This window comes from Myxocyprinus asiaticus, chromosome 25, assembly GCF_019703515.2.
Source record: "Myxocyprinus asiaticus isolate MX2 ecotype Aquarium Trade chromosome 25, UBuf_Myxa_2, whole genome shotgun sequence".
In the NCBI taxonomy this organism is placed as follows: Eukaryota; Metazoa; Chordata; class Actinopteri; order Cypriniformes; family Catostomidae; genus Myxocyprinus; species Myxocyprinus asiaticus.
Window position 1 is genome coordinate 6,198,425 of NC_059368.1, and position 19,234 is coordinate 6,217,658.

Genomic DNA, 19,234 nt, shown 5'->3' on the forward strand with positions numbered 1-19,234 from the left:
TGTGTTACCACAGTCTGTGAAAAATTCCAAAGTTATATAGTTCATTATTGTGATGATAATGTTTATGGTTGCCAAACATACTGTAGCAACTTAATGTATAATATGTGCGTTTATTGTCGTTTTACAATGGTGCCTTTGAATGCAGCTCATCCATTCTGAATTTAAAGTCAGAACTATCAGTTTTAAAAACTGTTGTCCTAAGGGTGCATTATTATATAGTTAGTTGTATTTGTACTTTATTATTTGAATTTAGCATTGTTTTGCCCTGCTGTTAATGACTGAATCAGAATAGATTTGCAACCCTTTTGTAGGTTACAGCCCACCAATTGTTCTTGAGTGACCACACAAATCCTCTGAAAATCCCAATGTTTGTTATCATAATTTCTGAAAGTAGGTGTAGCCGAGAGCGCTTCACATTGTATGATCGTCTACCACAGCAGACGTATGAGGAGTCAACGCTAGATTATTATTTTACCATCATCCATTGAGATACATTTGGAGCTTGTGTGTTTGTGCATGAGATGAAGTCTCTTCTTGTTATCGTTCTTAAGAAGGAAGAAACCCTCTGTGAGCCATACATTACGTCCCCTGCAGTTAATATGCAGCCGGCAGGAGAGCTCATTAAGATTGATCATTCGCAGACCGCCTCCTCTGTAGCCAAACTCTGCTCTGCCTTCATTAATCACTCGCCTTTCAAGATAACGCACCGCGTTGCCTGACGGGTTCACTCCGAGACACCGAACCGCGGCCGAGAAAACTGCAGCAGATTCCTTGGTTGCTCGGAGCTCATGGCATGTCCACAGACCGTCACCTTTTGGTCATTCCAACTTAAGCCCAAACTGCTTAATGTAAACACTCCATTCAAATTTTGTTTTGTAGATAATTTCAGCTTTAGATGTGCTATCTATATACATTTTGACTCGTCCTTCATTTATCAAAAAAATCACGTTTACAGTAAGTCACTTATAATGGAAGTGAATAGGGCCGATCCATATGTTAAAATACACATAGTTTTAAAACAATAGCCCAAAGACATAAACATTATATGTGTTAACATGATTTTAGTGTGATTTAATTACTTACTAACCTTTCCTGTGTAAAGCCAATACATCATTTATGTGGTTAATATCCAATACAGGAATTACAGGGTTTGTAAGTTGTAATATTACGATGTAAATTTACCAGGGCCGTTTCTAGCTATAAACGGGATAAGCAGCCGCTTAGGGCCCCCGAGCCAACAGAGGGCCCTGCAAAACAAGGTGAATTATTTTTATTTTTTTTAAATATGCTAAAAGCTGCGAGGAAGACTCAGGCAGCTGTTATGACTCAATTAGAGAGTTATAGGGGGCCCCCTTGTGGCCTGAGAGGGAAGGGAGGGGGGCCTCCAAATAGAATTTCGCTTAGGGCCCCCATATGCCCAGAAACAGCCCTGAACTTTACACAGAGAAGGTCAGTAAGCAGTTTTATTACACTAAAATCATATTAAAGCTTGTTATATAAAAATATATATTTTCTGTGTTAAAATACTTTCTCCTATCCCAGCTTAATATGCAGAGGCAACTATTAGTAAGCCATTCAGAGGTTAGTTTTCTCAAAAACCGTAAACAATGTCTTTCCGTGGCGCTTTGAAAATTGATCCGTTTGTTTTGAATGACCTGCTTAGACCCACCCCAACAACGTTACTCAACCAATGGAGCTGGGGGGCGGGGCTATCTCTTTGCTTGACCAACAGCTGATGGGGGGTCGTATTCAGAAAGCTGTTTTGATAATTTATTTTTGCAATTCCGTTTGGTGGCGCAGAAATTAAATACTTCAGCTTTAACATATACTGTAGTATGTTTACATCTTGTGGCCATACTTTTGAAATGATGCGAAATTTATCATTTATGGACTGTCCCCATTCACTTCCATTGTGAGTGTCTTTTTTTAATAAAGAATGGACGAGTTGAAATAATATTTTGTTGAAATTAACATTATGCCTCAAATGCTGTTAACTTTTTGGACATTCTTTAATCTCAAGCATCATGTTGGCGAGTTTTGTACAGATAAGCACCAATTTTCTTAAGAAAAATGAAAATAATCAAGTTAGGTGCAGTGCAATACAAGCAGTATTATAAGGCATTATATTTTAGAATGCATTACAGATATCTTTATAATGCATTACATATACAAATTTCATACTGTTAAAGATTGGCCTGTTTTATTCTCTCTCTTGGTCCCAATATAAGACTGTCAAGCATGTCAGATATTTAATGACCTGTTTTAAGCAGGCAGCAATGGCGATTAGGACACAGACAGCCTCTGGAAAACAAGATTCCAGATTTTGCTGTGACATGTGGGTGCACATAAGCTTTCTCAAACCAACCCTAATGCATGCCCTCTACCTCCCATTGCATCAGGTACCTTTTTTAAAAACGTAACGCTTGAGAACCGTTGATGGCTGTCCAGCCCTCGCGCTCTCATTATGAGAAGGGTAAGAATCGAGGTCAGAGAAAATTGATGCCAAACTAGTTCCTTTTATTCTCACCCGGAGACGGAGCTTTTTTTATCCGACAAAGTGACATTCAAGCTACGGCTCGCAATCAGAAGTAGCTCATTTGCATATGTACCGGAGGGGCATTTTGTGTAGCCAATCAAATCAGGCATCTGCTTCCTCTGAGAGTGCTCGCAACGGGATGCAGGCGGAAACCAGCGGGGTGTGCCCGCCCACTTCATAGCAGGAAGTCTTGGAAGAGGAAGTACAATAGAGAGATGGTGGAGGGGCTGAGATTCTTTACCGCTCATCATTAAAGTTGCAGATATTAAGAACGGCATCATGTTTCAGAATGCAGTCATGTAGAAGGAATCTGGCTCCGTTTACCCATGAAATAGTGGAGATTGTGGATAGATATCACACTTTTTACTTCAGTTAATATTTCTGAAAGGGTGGACTTTAAGTCATTTTCTTTTGGCACATACATGGAAGTCTTTTCTTCAAAAAGCTATTCCATTTTTGAAAATTATCAATAACCAGTTGAAATAGTACCTTACATGTTCACACTGACAGACAGTACCCAAGTTCAAATGAATTTTAATTATAGACACAAAGAGGCAATATTTGGTGCAGAAGTTTTATTTGCCTCAACCATGTTAACAGCTATAATCATGTATTTTGCAGCTACAGTATGTTATCACGTCAGTGTTCCAATTGATGAAGTGTCAATTACTTTTTGAAAGATAGCAAGCATGCACAAATGAGACAGCAATGCCCTGCACCCTTCAGAATGTTCACTTCATGTGCTCTTCCCTTTGAACTAAATAGGGCATAGTGATGCTGACTTTCGAATGGAATTCATCCAGTATGTGTACAAATCGATTTGAAGTGAGGTGTTTGGTGAGCACAAGTCAAGCTGGACAACTTGGTTTTACAATGTCAGGTAATCCTAAAGCAGGGGAAGTAATTGGCCAAGGTGAGACATCTGTGTGCTTTACTGAATATGGAGTATGAGATGGGCTGCAATGTATTATCGATGAATCTAACTGTAACGCGAACAGATGCTGGCAGACAGCGTGTCAATGACGTGTGCATTTCTCCACTAATGAGAAGCACGTAATTAAGGATTAAGAGACAAAGGCGAGCAAACAACAGACTAAGACAAGTATGAACAATAGAGTTAGCGTGCACACATACTGTACTCACATCGGCAAAGTCCTTAAGCCATGCTTGTAGATTTCAATCTGTCATCACATACTTTAGTAGTACACTATTGAAAAGGCATTGCAAGATAGATGCAGTACTTTATAATCACAGTAGCGGTGGTAATCAGTGGAAATCTTTCGTAATATACATAACATATATTACTTATTTATAAAATAGATATATCCGGTCCTGGATGCTGATTGGTCAACACAGCGGTTCAGCTGCACTAAAATACACATTATAATACAGACAGTTCTGACTGTAATTATGATTCTGGATGAGCTGCGTTCAAAGCCATTGTAAAAGTATTTTACTTATTTTTGAAAAAAATAATGTAAAAATGCTACAGGGGAAAACTGTTAAACTGTCTTACCATATATGGTGAAAAATTATATTTAACAAGACAATACATACAATTTTATGATAAAATATTGTAAAAGTACAAAGTATAATTTAGCTTATACTGTAGTAAGAAAATATATATTTTAATTTAACAGGACAATGCATGTACATTTACTATGAACTCCTATTAAAATTACGTTGAAAAACAATAATCGGGCATTCACATTTGATTATATTTTATTAAAATATGTTGTGTTTTTATTTAGAAGCACTAAACACTTACTGCCTTTTCATTTAAAATTGGAAATGTGTATATTTAAGCAATAAGGTACAAAAAGTCAGGCCATATTCTGAATATAGTTACAGCTAAAGGGTGTTTTTTGGTGGTTTTGCATCATCACTGTACAATAATAAAGCAATAAGCCACTACATATGTCCATATGTTAGTGGTTTTACCACAGTTAAGGGGGTTTTAGGCACACCGCTATTAGTATTTGGTTTTAACGTGTGCTTATGCTTATATAGATTTAATCATTGTCTTTTCATGCTGTATAACTGCATGTTAGAAATAAAGTAATCTTTGTATTCTTTTAAAAGATAATCATTAGAGGTGCTACAACATCAGACATGTTTAAATAATAGCTGCGTTCCCGTATATATTTGCTGTAGCTTTTAATGCAACTGTGCAAAGTAAATTCCCTGGGGTTAAATTCGAGTTTCAGCTGCTGTAAATTGTGCCTGAAAATGGATATCCATGCACAGGCCAGAGACATAAAAACACTGCTGTGTTTCTCTGAAATGTGAATAGAAAACGTTTTCCTGGTGTTATCGTTGCTCAATATCAATGCACCTATTGAAGTACAGCATAGCATATGTGAAATATGCTTTCTTTGTCATATTTTATGATGCAAAAGCTAGTGTCAGCACCATCTTTGTAAAAGTGAAGTTTATGATATGTAAAGGTGTTACTAGTGTGCAGATTCCAAAAAAACATGTTGGCTAAGATAATAATGAAATAACTTTTAAGTGAACGGGATGGTGTGACAGTTTTATATGGGATGAGACAAATAAAAATGCTTTATTCAGATTGTGGCCTCTAAAATTGAACCATATTTCTTTGATCGTAATGAATGATTAAACACACCCATTTAGCTTGTGTGATTCAGCATAAAATCTCAATATTGTTTAGCCTTTTGGCAAAATTCAATATCGAAAGATGTCATCGATGGGTACAAAGTAATGACCTGCAATATTTACCTGCATACTGTTGGGTTGAAAAGTCTGAGACAATATTGAAAATCTGGTATTACAATCACTTAAACCCTTGAAATAACAAAGTTTTAGGATTTTGAAAAATTCTACACTATTATAATATTATATTGTAATATATTGTAATACTATTGTAATATTAAATTAGAAAAAAACAAAAAAAGCATATCTGAAGAAAATTAACTCTTTGAATCCCACTATATTTTTTACAATATATTTTTTGAAAATGTTTTAACAAAAATAAATAATAATAATAATAATAATAATAATATAAAAGGAAAGATTTCCAAAAAGGGTTTTATTTTATTTTTTTATTTTTTTCAGTGATGACGCAAATGAATCAGTGAATCAGATGTTTTGAATTGATTAATTGAAATGGGTATTTTCTCATACTTGCGAGTTGCGACACAAGGAAGGAACATGAAATTAGTCTAAAGACACTTTTTTTTTTTTTTTTTATATAAAGGATTTAACCCCAGGGAATTTACTTTGCACGGCTGCATTCAGAAAACTGATGCCAACGTCTTTCATTTAGAATTGAATATCCTAAGAATCATTCCTTTATTTTTCATCAGCTATATTTCTGCAAAGCAATAAGACACAATTGTGAAAGCTAGCTGTTGTTTATATATATATATATATATATATATATATATATATATATATATTTATTTGTTAAAATGATCTCCTAAGGTTAGATTTGGTTTTGGACAGACTCAAGTTTTTTGATTAAGTTCCATTGCTGCATTACATATTGTGTTGGTGGATTATATAGTTTTTTTAATTACATAGTTAGAGAAAATTACAGTGACAAAATTTGCATTGTTTTTTTTTTTTTTTTCTCCTGCTTTGTTCTAAGTGTCAGGAATTGTCAAACCCTGAATTGAGAAGCAAACATTTTCACCACTGAACCTAAATACCTGCCCATCAATGCATAGTCCATATCGTTTAATGCTTTCAAATCAGTCTGGGTTTGTGTGTTTGTATTTGTACATTGCTAAGTTGTGAATATGCCCTGCAAATAACTGCTTATTCCACAATCTTAATAGGTTTCAAATTGCTACGATTAATTCTCTAATGAATTCCAGAAGTAGTCAGATAAATAAGTTTGTGTGTGTGTGTTTGCCTCCATGCATTGCTTGTCGATTCTACATTTTCATCACAATTGCCCTCTCTCTCAGCCTTCAAGAATCTGTATTGGAACATAACTTTGCCTTGTAAAAGAGTTTAATTTTAATTTACAGGGTACTCAACCAAAAGTGGACCACTGCCACTAATTAGAAATATATAAACACTTTAAAATGTTATATTTCAAGCTGTCATGTTGCATATTTTCACATTAGAAAGCCAGTTCATTCATTTTGTATTCATTTTCATTATTCCAGCATTTAGGGTATTACTGTGTGCAGTATCATCATGAAGCATGCATGCATGTGTGCATCTGTTTTTCTATAGTTGTTTCTGTATTAAACTTTTGTGGGATTTGTAATTTATTTTTATTTATTTTTTAATGTATGAGGGGTTTGAAACATTTTAAACTGGGGTCACTACATGAAAAGGACATTACCTCAAATTAAACCTCTCCAAACTGTTTTTCATTTATAGTAAATCATTCATCAAATGTCCAGGAATAAAGATCAGATTATGGCCTTGAACAGCTTTTAAGGTTCAATGTTGTAAAGTTTTGAAATTAAATGAGATTTTATATAACTTTTCACTTTTTATGAGGAAAAAGTTGGATATGTCTTTCACTTGTTTACACAAGTAAACTGTAGCAGTCAAATTGATTCTTCTTAATTAAAATTCTCAGGAATTTGTATTTATTTATTTTTTATCTTGGAAAAAAAACTTTTCTAAAATAGTTGGTTTTAGACACCAGTATTGAGAACAGTGTTTCATTGTAATATAAATAGAAATGTGCAAATAAATAACAAATAAAAAATGTAAAAATGTACTTTAGTTATTTATTGTTTTCTATGATTTTATATTTATTAATTTGTATGCTTTATATATATATATATATATATATATATATATATATTATTATTATTATTTATTGTTTTTTTTTTTTTTTTTGAGTAAGTAAAAGTGAAAAGTGGAATACCCCTTATTTAAGCACTTTTTACTGTAGACGGGAAGATATAAATTCTGCGTTGGGGACAAGCCAAAAATGTAGAAATTTTGGCAAATTGAACCTTTTGCTTAGAAATATAAGGAAAATATTATCTTTTAATTATAAGAAAAAAATAATTAGATACACCAAAATAAGCTTAATATAAAATATACGCTTTAAAAATATAAGCTTTTATAATATGTTATTTAAAACTAGAATGATTGTTTTTGTTTTCCTTTAAAAATATTCTAGGGGACAGAAAAAAGTGAAGAAACACCCATGAATATGACATAATATAACATAAGAGTGAATTACAGTCACCAACCTGAACTGAAAATGAGGCATGAGCATTTTAGCAGAATTCCTTCATCAATCTCTGTCCATTGTGTGTGTTTATGTGCTGTCCTCATTCGATAATAATCCAACAGTGAATCAACGCATGGTCATAGTGGTGGGCTGTATAAGTGGTTTTCAGCTTTTTTCAGCCATTGTGCTGTGTAGTACAGTCACCAATAACTGCATTTTGTCAGAATCTATAATGTTTAATCCAGCAGGAAAACAAGATCAACTGTGACAGATGGAAATAACCCCATTTAAATTGGATAAAATGAAACAAGATTGCAGAGCTGCTTTAAAATACCCTTTAGCCCTCTTGCCTTTGTGTTTTCAAAGACTTTGCAATGTCACAAATCACTTGTTTTAATATTGGTTGATTAAATAATACTTGTAGTCTGTGGGTGCATATCTATGGACTTTTTATTTTATCATCAAAAAGAGTTTAGGTTTAAATTTATAAGAATGTATAATAGCAAAATGTATTTCATAAGTTCTGTAACTGGTCACCAGTTCTTTTAAGTTTTCTACCCTTTTAATCACTAACAAAATACAGTACAAAGCATTTTAGACAGCAACACCAAGGTCACAAGTTCGATTCCTGGGCGATTCCAGGGCTGATTTTTATTTATATTTTTTCTCCTTGTTATATGAAGGTCTCATTAAAACTGACTACAGGATCTTTAGCATTTATTTTTAGTACTTTTCAAATGCCTTTTATGTATAGATTTTTAGCCTCATCCCAGACCCAGAGTTTCAATATTAAACTATTAAAATCCATTATAAAAATAAAATTGTTTCCATGGTTAAAAATAACAATATAAATGAAGAGTGAAACAAAAATAAACTATTTCAATATTTGTTTGTGTGAAAATTATTTCTATCAATTTTGTAAAAGATTTCATCAAAAGTGTCAGTGAAAAGCATGTTTGAGATGTAATAAGAAACGAGAAGTGATGTTTACAGAAAGCCAAAAAATCAAGAAACATTTCAATTGTTAGCAGAAAATTTCATTTGGTGTCATTTATAATCAAGCTGTATATTTGCGACATTGTGCAAAAAGTGTGGATATATTATTTAATTGTGTTTATTTAGGATTTATAACGGTAACTATAAAATTTGCTTTAGCTGGGCATTTTAAGTCAACAAAGTGTTGATATGAATGACATAAATGTCCTGACATACAATAAATGTCCTGTGATTGCTAGTAAACAACATAAACTAGTGAAGAGTGTGAAAAATGCCCAAAGTTGAAGAAACACCTTCCCAAAGAAGCGCATGTATCATTGAATAGCTTGAATGCACTGTCGCTTTGGATAAAAGCATCTGCAGAATTCATAAATGTAAAAAGATGGTTAGATTTCGACCTGTAGTGTTAGTTCATTATTTATTTTGTATACTGGTTATACCAGGTTTTTATTTTTTTATTTTTACCATGACAGTATTTATGGAGGATGTATTGCAGTGTAGCTTTGGAAGCAGTTTGTCATTTTTCCGAGCATTCAGGGGAGATATTTCACATTACTAGCTCTGTGAGTCAGACAGTATATCACACCGTGATCTCTAACCCTCGAAGTGACAACCCTGCAACTGCCACACTAACCTTGATGGATTTTATTGGTGGCCTTTGCCACCTCAGTTCTGTTAGCTCACTGGATATTTGTTTTCGCAGGGCCATCTGTGTGTGTATGCGTGTGTAGGCAGTATGAAGTGACTGTGGTGGGTCTTGGACTCTATTGGAACTGAGATCAGAGAATTCTAACATGCATCTCTGCTTGTGTAAGACAAGGCCAGAGATCATTTGTCCAGTGAGGCATACAGCACAGATTCACTGCTGCCTCAGTATTACTGGTAACATGTCAGGGTTTAACAATAAGGATGGCCTGATTGTGAGAGAGTTGCAGGCCAGTTGACGGAGCTGTCACTTGCCTTTTCACTGTGGCATTCTTCTTTGTAAATGCAGACATTCTCATTCTTGTGAATCCAAGAAGAACTTATTTAGCCATAGCTAAGATACAGTAGGTGAGTTTAAAAAAAAAAAAATGTGTTAGTTTTTTTATTGTAAGAGTGACGTTAAATAGTGATAGATGCTAGGATAATCAGTTATAAATGTGTTAAATTATACACACCACTGAATGCCAAATTTATTTTTTGAGAGTTTTCATGGAGTTGTTACATTATAGCTGTATAATTTCAATCTATAATGGTTTAAAAACCTAAATATATATATATATATATATATATATATATATATATATATATATATATATATTTCATCTGTCATAGTATTACTTTATTTAATGTTTTTATTTTTATTTTATTTTGCTTTATATTGAAATAAATTTTGTTTTGTTTTATATTTTGTTTCATATTTTTGTTTATTAGATTACTTGATTTAGTCAATCAAATTAGATGGCACACAATGGCATAAAACAGTGAATTAGATGCTACACATACCATTTATTCTTCGAAATAATATTACAGATATTTTCTCAAACTTCACCTCAGTAGCACCATTCTGTAATGCTTTGTAACCCATGCTCTCCCGTCACACAGTTGCAAATGGACTCTTCCACGAAGGTTATTTGTGTGTTTGTATAGGCATGACACCCTTTGCTGGCTTCTGATTGGATGTCACAATTTTTTCACTTTTTTGTATTCACTCCCACAGTATATACAAAAAAATCTCTCGGCATGCCCTATTAAACTGTGGATGACAGAAATAAAACATTCACTTGCCGTACACTCACTCACTCCTACACCCCTCTTGGATCATTCCACTGTACCGATGTAACCGAGTCAATCCACACACTTAGCAGCTACCATTTTGAAAAACATGTGCTGGCCAGTGAAGCTTAGAATAGCTCAATAATACAGCTCAAAAACTAATCAAAAGGTTGTGCTGTCTGGGGCCATTACATGTCTATCTTTAGTCCTTTCATCTTGTCCACTCATTGAACGTATTTCAGTTCACCACAGTTTAATTGAATTGAAGCTCCGTCTGTGGTGTGCCAGTGGAAGGCATTGAAAAGCGTCCGTAGATAAAGAGTCTTTGTGTTGCTGAAAGCTCTTACGTGTACTGTAACCTCTTTTCTCGTCTCTGTCGTGCAGCTAGTCAGCAAAATTGATCTCACACCTCACTAACATGCTAGACTTTTCTCAACTTAAAAGATTTTGAGGACTCTTTTGTTCAACTTTTTTATACAAATAGGTGTCAGATTTCGTGGTTTTCCATTTATAAAATGTATCACAGACAAAAAATAAAAATGAAAATCAATGATATCCATTTTGTATCGGAGACATATTTTATTGATTGTCTTTGTGGCTGCTTTGCCATTCATCAAAGTGCTGTATGCTTTACTGTCCTCACAGGTTACGACTATTTGTAGCTTAGTGGCATTACTAAATTAGCATACAACATTTAGGTTGATTTTATAAGATGTTACTAGTTCAAATGTAGGAATATTTCATCAAATGAAAAAAATATATAAAATAATAACAATGATTTTTTTTCGTTAAGTTTACGTATTTCTGTGGCACTTAAAAAAAAAAAGCTTTAAAATAACAATAATTTTGGTTTTGAAGTGAAGAGACATGTTTATTAATAAACAAATGTGGAGATCAAAATGTAGATTAATAATAATAATTATTAGAATGTAATGTTTTTTTATATTTTTTATAGATATATATGTTAATGTAGTACTAATTTATATTAAATTATTTAATGGTAAAATTGTATTATGTATTATGATAATTATTATTGTTGTTATTGTATATCAATAGTATTATTATGAATAATAATACATTAATATATTATAGGATTATAACAAAATAGTACATTTTTATATATCTTGATGTCCGAATTAATTATTATTATTATTATTATTATTTTTAAAAGTCTAGCATAATGATGTTTTTTATTTTTACGTTATTATTTTTTAATGATTATTATGATTATTATTTGTATTGTTGTTGTTATTTGTATTTCCTGTTTTCATATTTTCCTTCAAAATCATTTCGGCTTCTTTCTATAAGTAGTGTGCAGAATACATTTGGTTTCTTTGTATAAGCGGTGTGCTGACAACACCAATGAATGAATTGCTCTCAGAGTCTGTTTTTTTCTCTCCACTATGCATTATTGGGTTATTGAACTCTGTTTATTTGTGGTTAATGGACTGAAACATGCTGATTGGCTGTTTAACTCAGCTGAAAGGCCAATCGGGTGAAAGATGAGACTGGAAGGGCTAATGACCTGAGAGCAAGACATGGCTGACCATAACCTGTTCTTTTTAAAGTTGTGTCTCTCATTATTGTTTTCCATGCTACATTAGTTTTGCGCACCCTCCATTTAATAATGTCTATTTGAAAGGATAGTCCTCCAAAAGTGTAAAAATTCTGTCATCATTTACTCACCTTCTTGTTATTCCAAACCTGGATGACTTCCTGTTTTGTAACACAAAGGATCTTTAGCCTCAATCCCCATTCACTCTTTCAAGCGAAAGGAAATTTAAAATAAAATACTGCCCAACATTACATTTCGTGTTCCATGGAAGAAAGAAAGTCATTGGATTTGGATGATGGTGATTAAATAATGGCAGAATCTTATTTTTAGGTTGAACTAACCTTTTAAAATACCAATTTTGGGATATACTGCATTGCCATCTGAAATGGACACGAAACCATGCAAAAACATGTATGTAACTGTGGTCTGTGCCGAGATTTTATCATTAGTTCTGCACTAACAAAGAAAGTAGGTTGCCGTTGCGCCATTTTCTTCGAGACAGCCAATTATTTTTCCATTACATGCACAACACACTGTAATTTTCCGATGCGGTGTGTGTTCAAACCGTGATATTATCATCTCTGCTACCTCTGTGCGCCTCTCTGTTTTGGCAGAGAAATTTACCTAAATCCTGCAGCGTCACCCGCACACTGTGTGTATCATTCACCTGCCATGTGAAATTTCATGCCCCGCACTAATAATCGTCATTCCTCCGAGCCCTGACCCTGGACTGCACCACATAATGAGCTTTTCCATCAGTTTTTCCAGTGTGTTCAGCGACCTTGTGGGTGCGCCATTGTTTGCTGACAACTATAGTTCCTGTCTTGGTCGTCTTCGAATTGTGTCTCTTGTGCATCATTGATGATTGGTTGTGAAAGCCATGTCGGTCGACGATGAGTCACAAAGCCTTGTTGGGTGCTGATTCAATCACACATATACATGAAATAAAACCTGTATAATGCAGAACACATTCAAGTACATTATATAAATTTTGCTGTGTGATTTACCAAACTAACACATGGAACAAACACTAAGCCAAATGTTGTCTTATATTTATTAACCATTTTACAGCGTGACAAAATACTGTAGAGATTTATTAAAAAGTCTTTGATGTGAACAATAAAGATATATGGGAAATGTTTTGTCCTCCCTTTTTCAAGTAAATAAGCCCATTTTTTTTACACATGTATACACAAAATAGAACACGTTCAGATATGTTAATTAAACATTTATGTGTGTTTTCTAAATGTCATTTTTTACGTCAAGCTTGAAATGGCTAGTTAGCAAGGGAAAGATTGTACTAGTTTTGCAATGATGTCTGCTATTTTGCGGTTTTAATATATTGTAAGATTATGTCTGTATCTCACTATTGGAGACGCAACCTCTTTAGACATTGAGACATTTTTCTCTTCAAATATTCAGAATAGTGTTTGGCATGCTTATTTTTTTTTTATGGTTGATTCTTAAATTATAACATTTGATCCCCCCAATTCCCCTGAAAATGTGGCATTCTTGTTTACTATACAGTATATCTCAAAATATATCTGTGTTTTCATTTTTGAGTACAACAGAGATTTGCCACTTTTTCAGTGCCCTTGGTTCCAGAAGAAGTTTGCTCATACATTTTCATTATAAGCAATTCAGAAAATTCATTGCATTAAGACAGTGTTTCTCAACTGGTGGGTCTCAGGTCTATTGGGACTGGGTCGTGGACAGCAGGGAATGAACAATGCCATGGTTCTCCCATTGAAGATATTTCGGCGGCCGCCCAAGTGATAGCCTATTTAGGACTGCCGAGGCAGATTTAATGATAATCTCGCAACCAGCTAAAGGCTTCTCATCTGCACTTTCGCACGAGTGTAACGGAACCAGCTCGTGATCATGATCTACTCTTATCTTTGGTGCACGCGTGCAACAACCGGGCTTCCCTCGATATTGCGGAGCGCAGACCTCAAAACTGACCAATTTCATTTCTAGTGAGACTTTTCTAGTTTAAAGCATTACGGAGGAAGTCAAGTCGAACCTCTCAAACAGCAGGCAGCCCTTTTTTTTTACTTTTTTTCATTATACATCATCACTTTTACAAAATTGTTTCACGAATTTACATGAGTAAAAGTAACTGTTATATTTTGACAATGTTATAGTTTCATATGAAATAATCAATTGAGAACCACTGCATTAAGAAATGTTTAGCATTTTAACGATAGTTCAGACTTTTAACATATTTTTTCATTGCAGTGCTATGAAATCTTTTCAGAGTGGTTGATCTTCAGTGATTAAACAGAAACCAGAGTGTTTGTTTATTTAGCATTTTCCCCCTAATTTTATTTTATTAATTTTAAACCATAAACATTAAAAGGACAACACAAGTGAGATCGTTGGTGTTGATGCATCAGTAAATCAGCTCCTCTGCAATTTCAATTACTGATGGCTCTGAAATTCATTGTGTTCAGTTTTGTAATGCAAAAGTGGCCACTATGGCTCAACAAATTCATTATCACTGTGTGTGTGTGTGTGTGTGCATGTGTGTCTGTTAATGTGGTTGTTCATTTCGCTGATGTGTTTACAATGCTGTTCCATTGCTTTGGCCCCCCTGTTCAAATGTATTTTTATTTATTTAATAAGCATATGTTTTTTAATCATTTTATTAAGCTCTTCCAGCTACTGGATCTTCACAGTTTCGCCATGATGATTTGATTCAGATAAATAGTTAAGCATGTATTAACTGTCTACATGCAGTTAAATATAATGATTAATGCATGCAAAGTGAAACAATTAAAGTTGGATAGATCGCTAGTCAATGACAAGTTATGACAGAAAGTGTCCTACAAGTATTCACTCTTATATCTACAAAGAACATAGCTTTGCTTACAAAATAAAGTCTAAAATCAGAACCAAAATTAATAAATGGCTCATTCATTGTGCTGTATTTACGGCATGTCTCCGTCAACCTATTGTTCTAAAGATAACTGTGTTGTATTTTTCAATTTCAATGTATTATATTGCACTTTTGCCTATACACATTGTTCCAAAGCAGCTTTACAAAGAATAGTGCCTTACAAACCCCCCAGTGAGCAAGCCAAAGGCGACAGGCAAGGAAAAACTTCCTTAGATGTTTAAGTACTCAAGGAAGAAACCTTGGGAGGAACCAAGATTCATTTGGGGAAGCCATATATAGACACATTTGTAAAAAGTGTGCACACATATAATCATACCTGCTATATGACATACTTTGGCTAAAATCTTGCTTCACTTGATCAAATACATTTCTCATTTGGCCTGTAATATCAACCAAGAGGCACATACAAGAACCTCAGTATGAGCCATTATTCATAAAGGAAGATCAATTATTCAATAAAAATCAAAGATTTGGGTCAGTGGGCTGCAAAAATAAATAACTGGCTCTAAAATCTCCACCGTGCTGACAATACTGTGAATTAAACGATGATGAATCTGTCGAGAATACTGTATATTTAACAGAAATAACACATTGCATAATATGTCAGTACGATGTGTCAAGTTCGGCTGGTAATTATTTTGTTAAAATATTTGAACTGTTCTGTTTCAAAGAATAGAGCCCAGAGCATTGCGTCGTTTATTTTTAATGCAGTTTTGGCCATTTTTCTCATTCATTTTGTCTTTATTCTTCAATAAACAGTTCTGAACAGTAAACCAACAAGCTCTGAGATGGATCTTAAAATAAAAAATAAAAACATATTTTTTTTTTTGTCTCCCCTTTTCCTCCCCAATTTGGAATGCCCAATTCCCAATGCGCTCTAAGTCCTCGTGGTGGCGTAGTGACTCGCCTCAATCTGGGTGGCGGAGGACGAATCTCAGTTGCCTCCACGTCTGAGTCTGTCAATCCGAGCATCTTATCACGCGGCTTGTTGAGCACGTTACCGCTGAGACATAGCGTGTGTGGAGGCTTCACGCCATTCTCCGCGGCATCCACGCACAACTCATCACGCGCCCCACCGAGAGCGAGAACCACATTATAGCGACCACAAGGAGGTTACCCCATATGACTCTACCCTCCCTATCAACTGGGCCAATTTGGTTGCTTAGGAGACCTGGCTGGAGTCACTCAGCATGCCCTGGATTCAAACTTGCGACTCCAGGGGTGGTAGTCTGCGTCTTTACTCGCTGAGCTACCCAGGCCCCCAAAATAACAACATTTGAAGTAAAAACCTACTTGAAAATCTTAAAATGTCGATTGTTAATTGCTTAAATCGTCAAATAAATCCAGAAAGTTTGTAACCTCTTTAATAGTATACCAACATTTTCTCAGTGAAGATTAAGAATTGGCAAAATGTCCAAAAAAGCTTTATAGTATGAAATGTTTCCCAGTACAGTTTTCATACATGAATGTATGCACAAATATATCTTAGCTGTTCTGTATTTAGTTAAAAAAAAAAAAAAAAAACTGTTCTCACTGTTTTTGTCTGCTCAAGCGAGCACGTTTAGCTATAGACGCTGCATAAAGAGACAAGATGGCTGCGGATGTGCTGTGATTTCGCTTTGACACTGCAATGTTGGTCTGTCAGAAGCTATTGACCCTGCATCTTCCTGTTAAAGTTTGTTGATGAGGTCCAGCTGTCTCTAGCAGTCAGAATCACTTTATACTGCCTCATTATACTGAACTCATTTCCACTGCCCGTTTCCCTGGACTTCTGCCTCGGTTGCTATCAAACACGTAATTTATTTACATATGTCCCCTCATACATGTGCTGCTTGTTTTCACTGCGTTTGGACTTGAGCATGTGCGAACGTGCCCACGGTGCTGGAAAACATGTCAGCAAGCAGCAAGATGTACAGGAACATTAAACTGATACCAAAACATGAATATACTTGTATATGCAGTATATTTTTCCCTGCTTTTTTATGTTTTTATTTATAGATTTGTATCCACGGTTGCAATGCTTCTTTGTCTCTCTATCTCTTTTGTTCTCTTTTTTTTTCTTGTCTTTCATAATGAAAATAAGTAAAGTATTTATTTATTTATTTAGTTAGTTAGTTAGTTATTTTATGTAGTTGTACTTTTGAGAGTATTTGTGTAAGGGATGGGTGATACCACTTATTATCTTTTCAATCTGATACTAAGTATTTCCAAGACCAATAATGCCAGTATTTGTACAGATCTCTCTATCTCTAAAAGGAAAGTTTTTGTGATTTTTGAGGATAAAATTATAGTCACTTAGCATTATATAATATAATTATATAATCATTATTAATGTTAAATTGGCTTGAATTTGCTTTTTTGTTTATTATTTATCAACATCAATCATTGAACATGATCATCATTAATTTACACTAACTGTTTGATAAAAAGGTTTGCTGAGGTTTATCTCTCTCTTTCTTTCTCTGTTTCACTGATAGTATGAAGATTTTATTTTTGTCCAAATTTATGAACACCTGGTGTCCAGTATTTGTCAATGAATATGATAAATTACATGTGTTTATTGGTGGAATAAAATACCGTAAAGCAGTGTTTGAAATTTCAAATTTCAAAAGCTTTTTATTCCATTACACTTTTAAAATCAAAGGCAACGAGCATGGGATTTGGACATTCTTGCACATCCCAGGCTGTTTAATAGGATATTGTAAATTGATAGACTACAGAGAATGAACCAGGTTTTGACACACGCTTATATCACTAGCTTAATTGTGATTATTATCTTGATTTTTTTATCCTTAGTCATAAAGTACAGGCAGTTCTCCCAAATTGTCAAAAAAGCCATGGTACCCAGAGGAATATGATGTTAAATCAATACACGTCTACATAGTTTCGGCAGGAAATACATTTTTAATTTTTGGTCAGAGCTCCAAATATTCTGCACATTGATATTGGCTCATATAGGTCAGCCAGTTCCTCGTCTGGAACTGAAGTCTAGCTTCCATGGAGTACTGTGTGAATATTTCAAATGAAGGTATTCCTGTCTTCTATAATAGTGGTTCTCAACTGGTTTTGCTTCAGCACCCAGATTTACATTATTAGCGACCAGGTACAGTGTTTAAATTTGTTTATTGTACAAAGGTACACAGAAGGAAAATGTATTTGTATTAATAATATGAATACAATATTTAATACAAATACTAATATTAATCTATTACACCAATAAATCACCCTGGCATGTCATCTGTCATGCAACCTGTCCATGTTGGCATCTGCCTAATTCGGCTAGCTTCTACCAAGTGACGGATGAATTTGCGCTGAAAATACAACAAAGTTTGATTGGATGCACAGCCTTTGACGTCAACAACAAAAGACATGGGAAGCATGTTCTCCTCCCTATTGGAAGCCTATTTGTTTTGCTATCCTGCCCATGCATGATTATGGTTAGTTGCATTTTATTGTTTGCATCTAGCGTTGTTTTTTTCTTTTTCTTTCAAACAATCAAAACTGACCTGCTACCCACCAGTGTAGAACAACTGCTCTATAGAACTGTGAAATTTGCCATTGTGTATTTCTATTTTACATCATCTATTCTTCATAATTTTGGTTTCTGTTTCGCTTCCATAAATGTGTCCATAAAGTGTTTAAATTCTCTTCTCTTTATGACTTCAATCTATGGTGATGTGAAGATTTTGCCACTGTCTGTTGTTGTTGTTGTTGTTGTTGTTGCTGTGCCAAAAAGCTAAATTCTAATTTCTAAACTCGTGTTTGGCATTGTCTGTTTCTTCTTTGTTCTACAGAGATGTTGAAGGAGTTGAACCAGCAACGCAGAGAGAAAGAATTTACAGACCTGAAAATTATTGTTGAAGGCAAAGTATTTGAAGTCCACCAAAATGTTCTAGCTTCCTGCAGCTTGTATTTCAAGGACCTGGTGAAAAGGTTTGCCTTCTTCCCTTCCCACCAGCCATTGATGCAATCTGTTCTTTTTGTAGGGCACATTTGTGTCATTTTTTTTCCCTCCCCTTGTTTCTCTTTTGCAGGTTTGTAGGAAGACTTTGGTTTCTATCACAGTGCCAGCAGCCATTCGTGTTGTGCTCAAATGAATGTATCTTAAATTGGGAAAAAGGTCAACCCTTGTCTCTTTTTTTTTTTTTACATTTTCTTCCCCCCATTTTAGACCGCATTAACATAATTTCCATTTTTAAAAGCAGAGAATGTGTTCCATGACTGAGGGATCTTTACAGAAAAAAGGAAAATAACCACACACAAAAAAAAAAAAAATCTCAATAGGAATTCACAATAGGCATTCATCCCGAGAACACC

At 34.4% G+C, this 19,234-nt stretch overlaps 1 protein-coding gene across 2 annotated transcripts in view; it reads left to right on the plus strand.

Annotated features, from left to right (window-relative positions):
• Positions 1-19,234, plus strand: part of LOC127415642 (kelch-like protein 29) — a 378,370-nt gene that overhangs the window by 240,964 nt on the left and 118,172 nt on the right. For both annotated transcript variants that reach the window (XM_051654419.1, XM_051654420.1), the window contains exon 6: positions 18,712-18,850. In XM_051654419.1, coding sequence (XP_051510379.1) covers positions 18,712-18,850 — 139 coding nt within the window. The remainder of the gene's footprint in view (positions 1-18,711; positions 18,851-19,234) is intronic.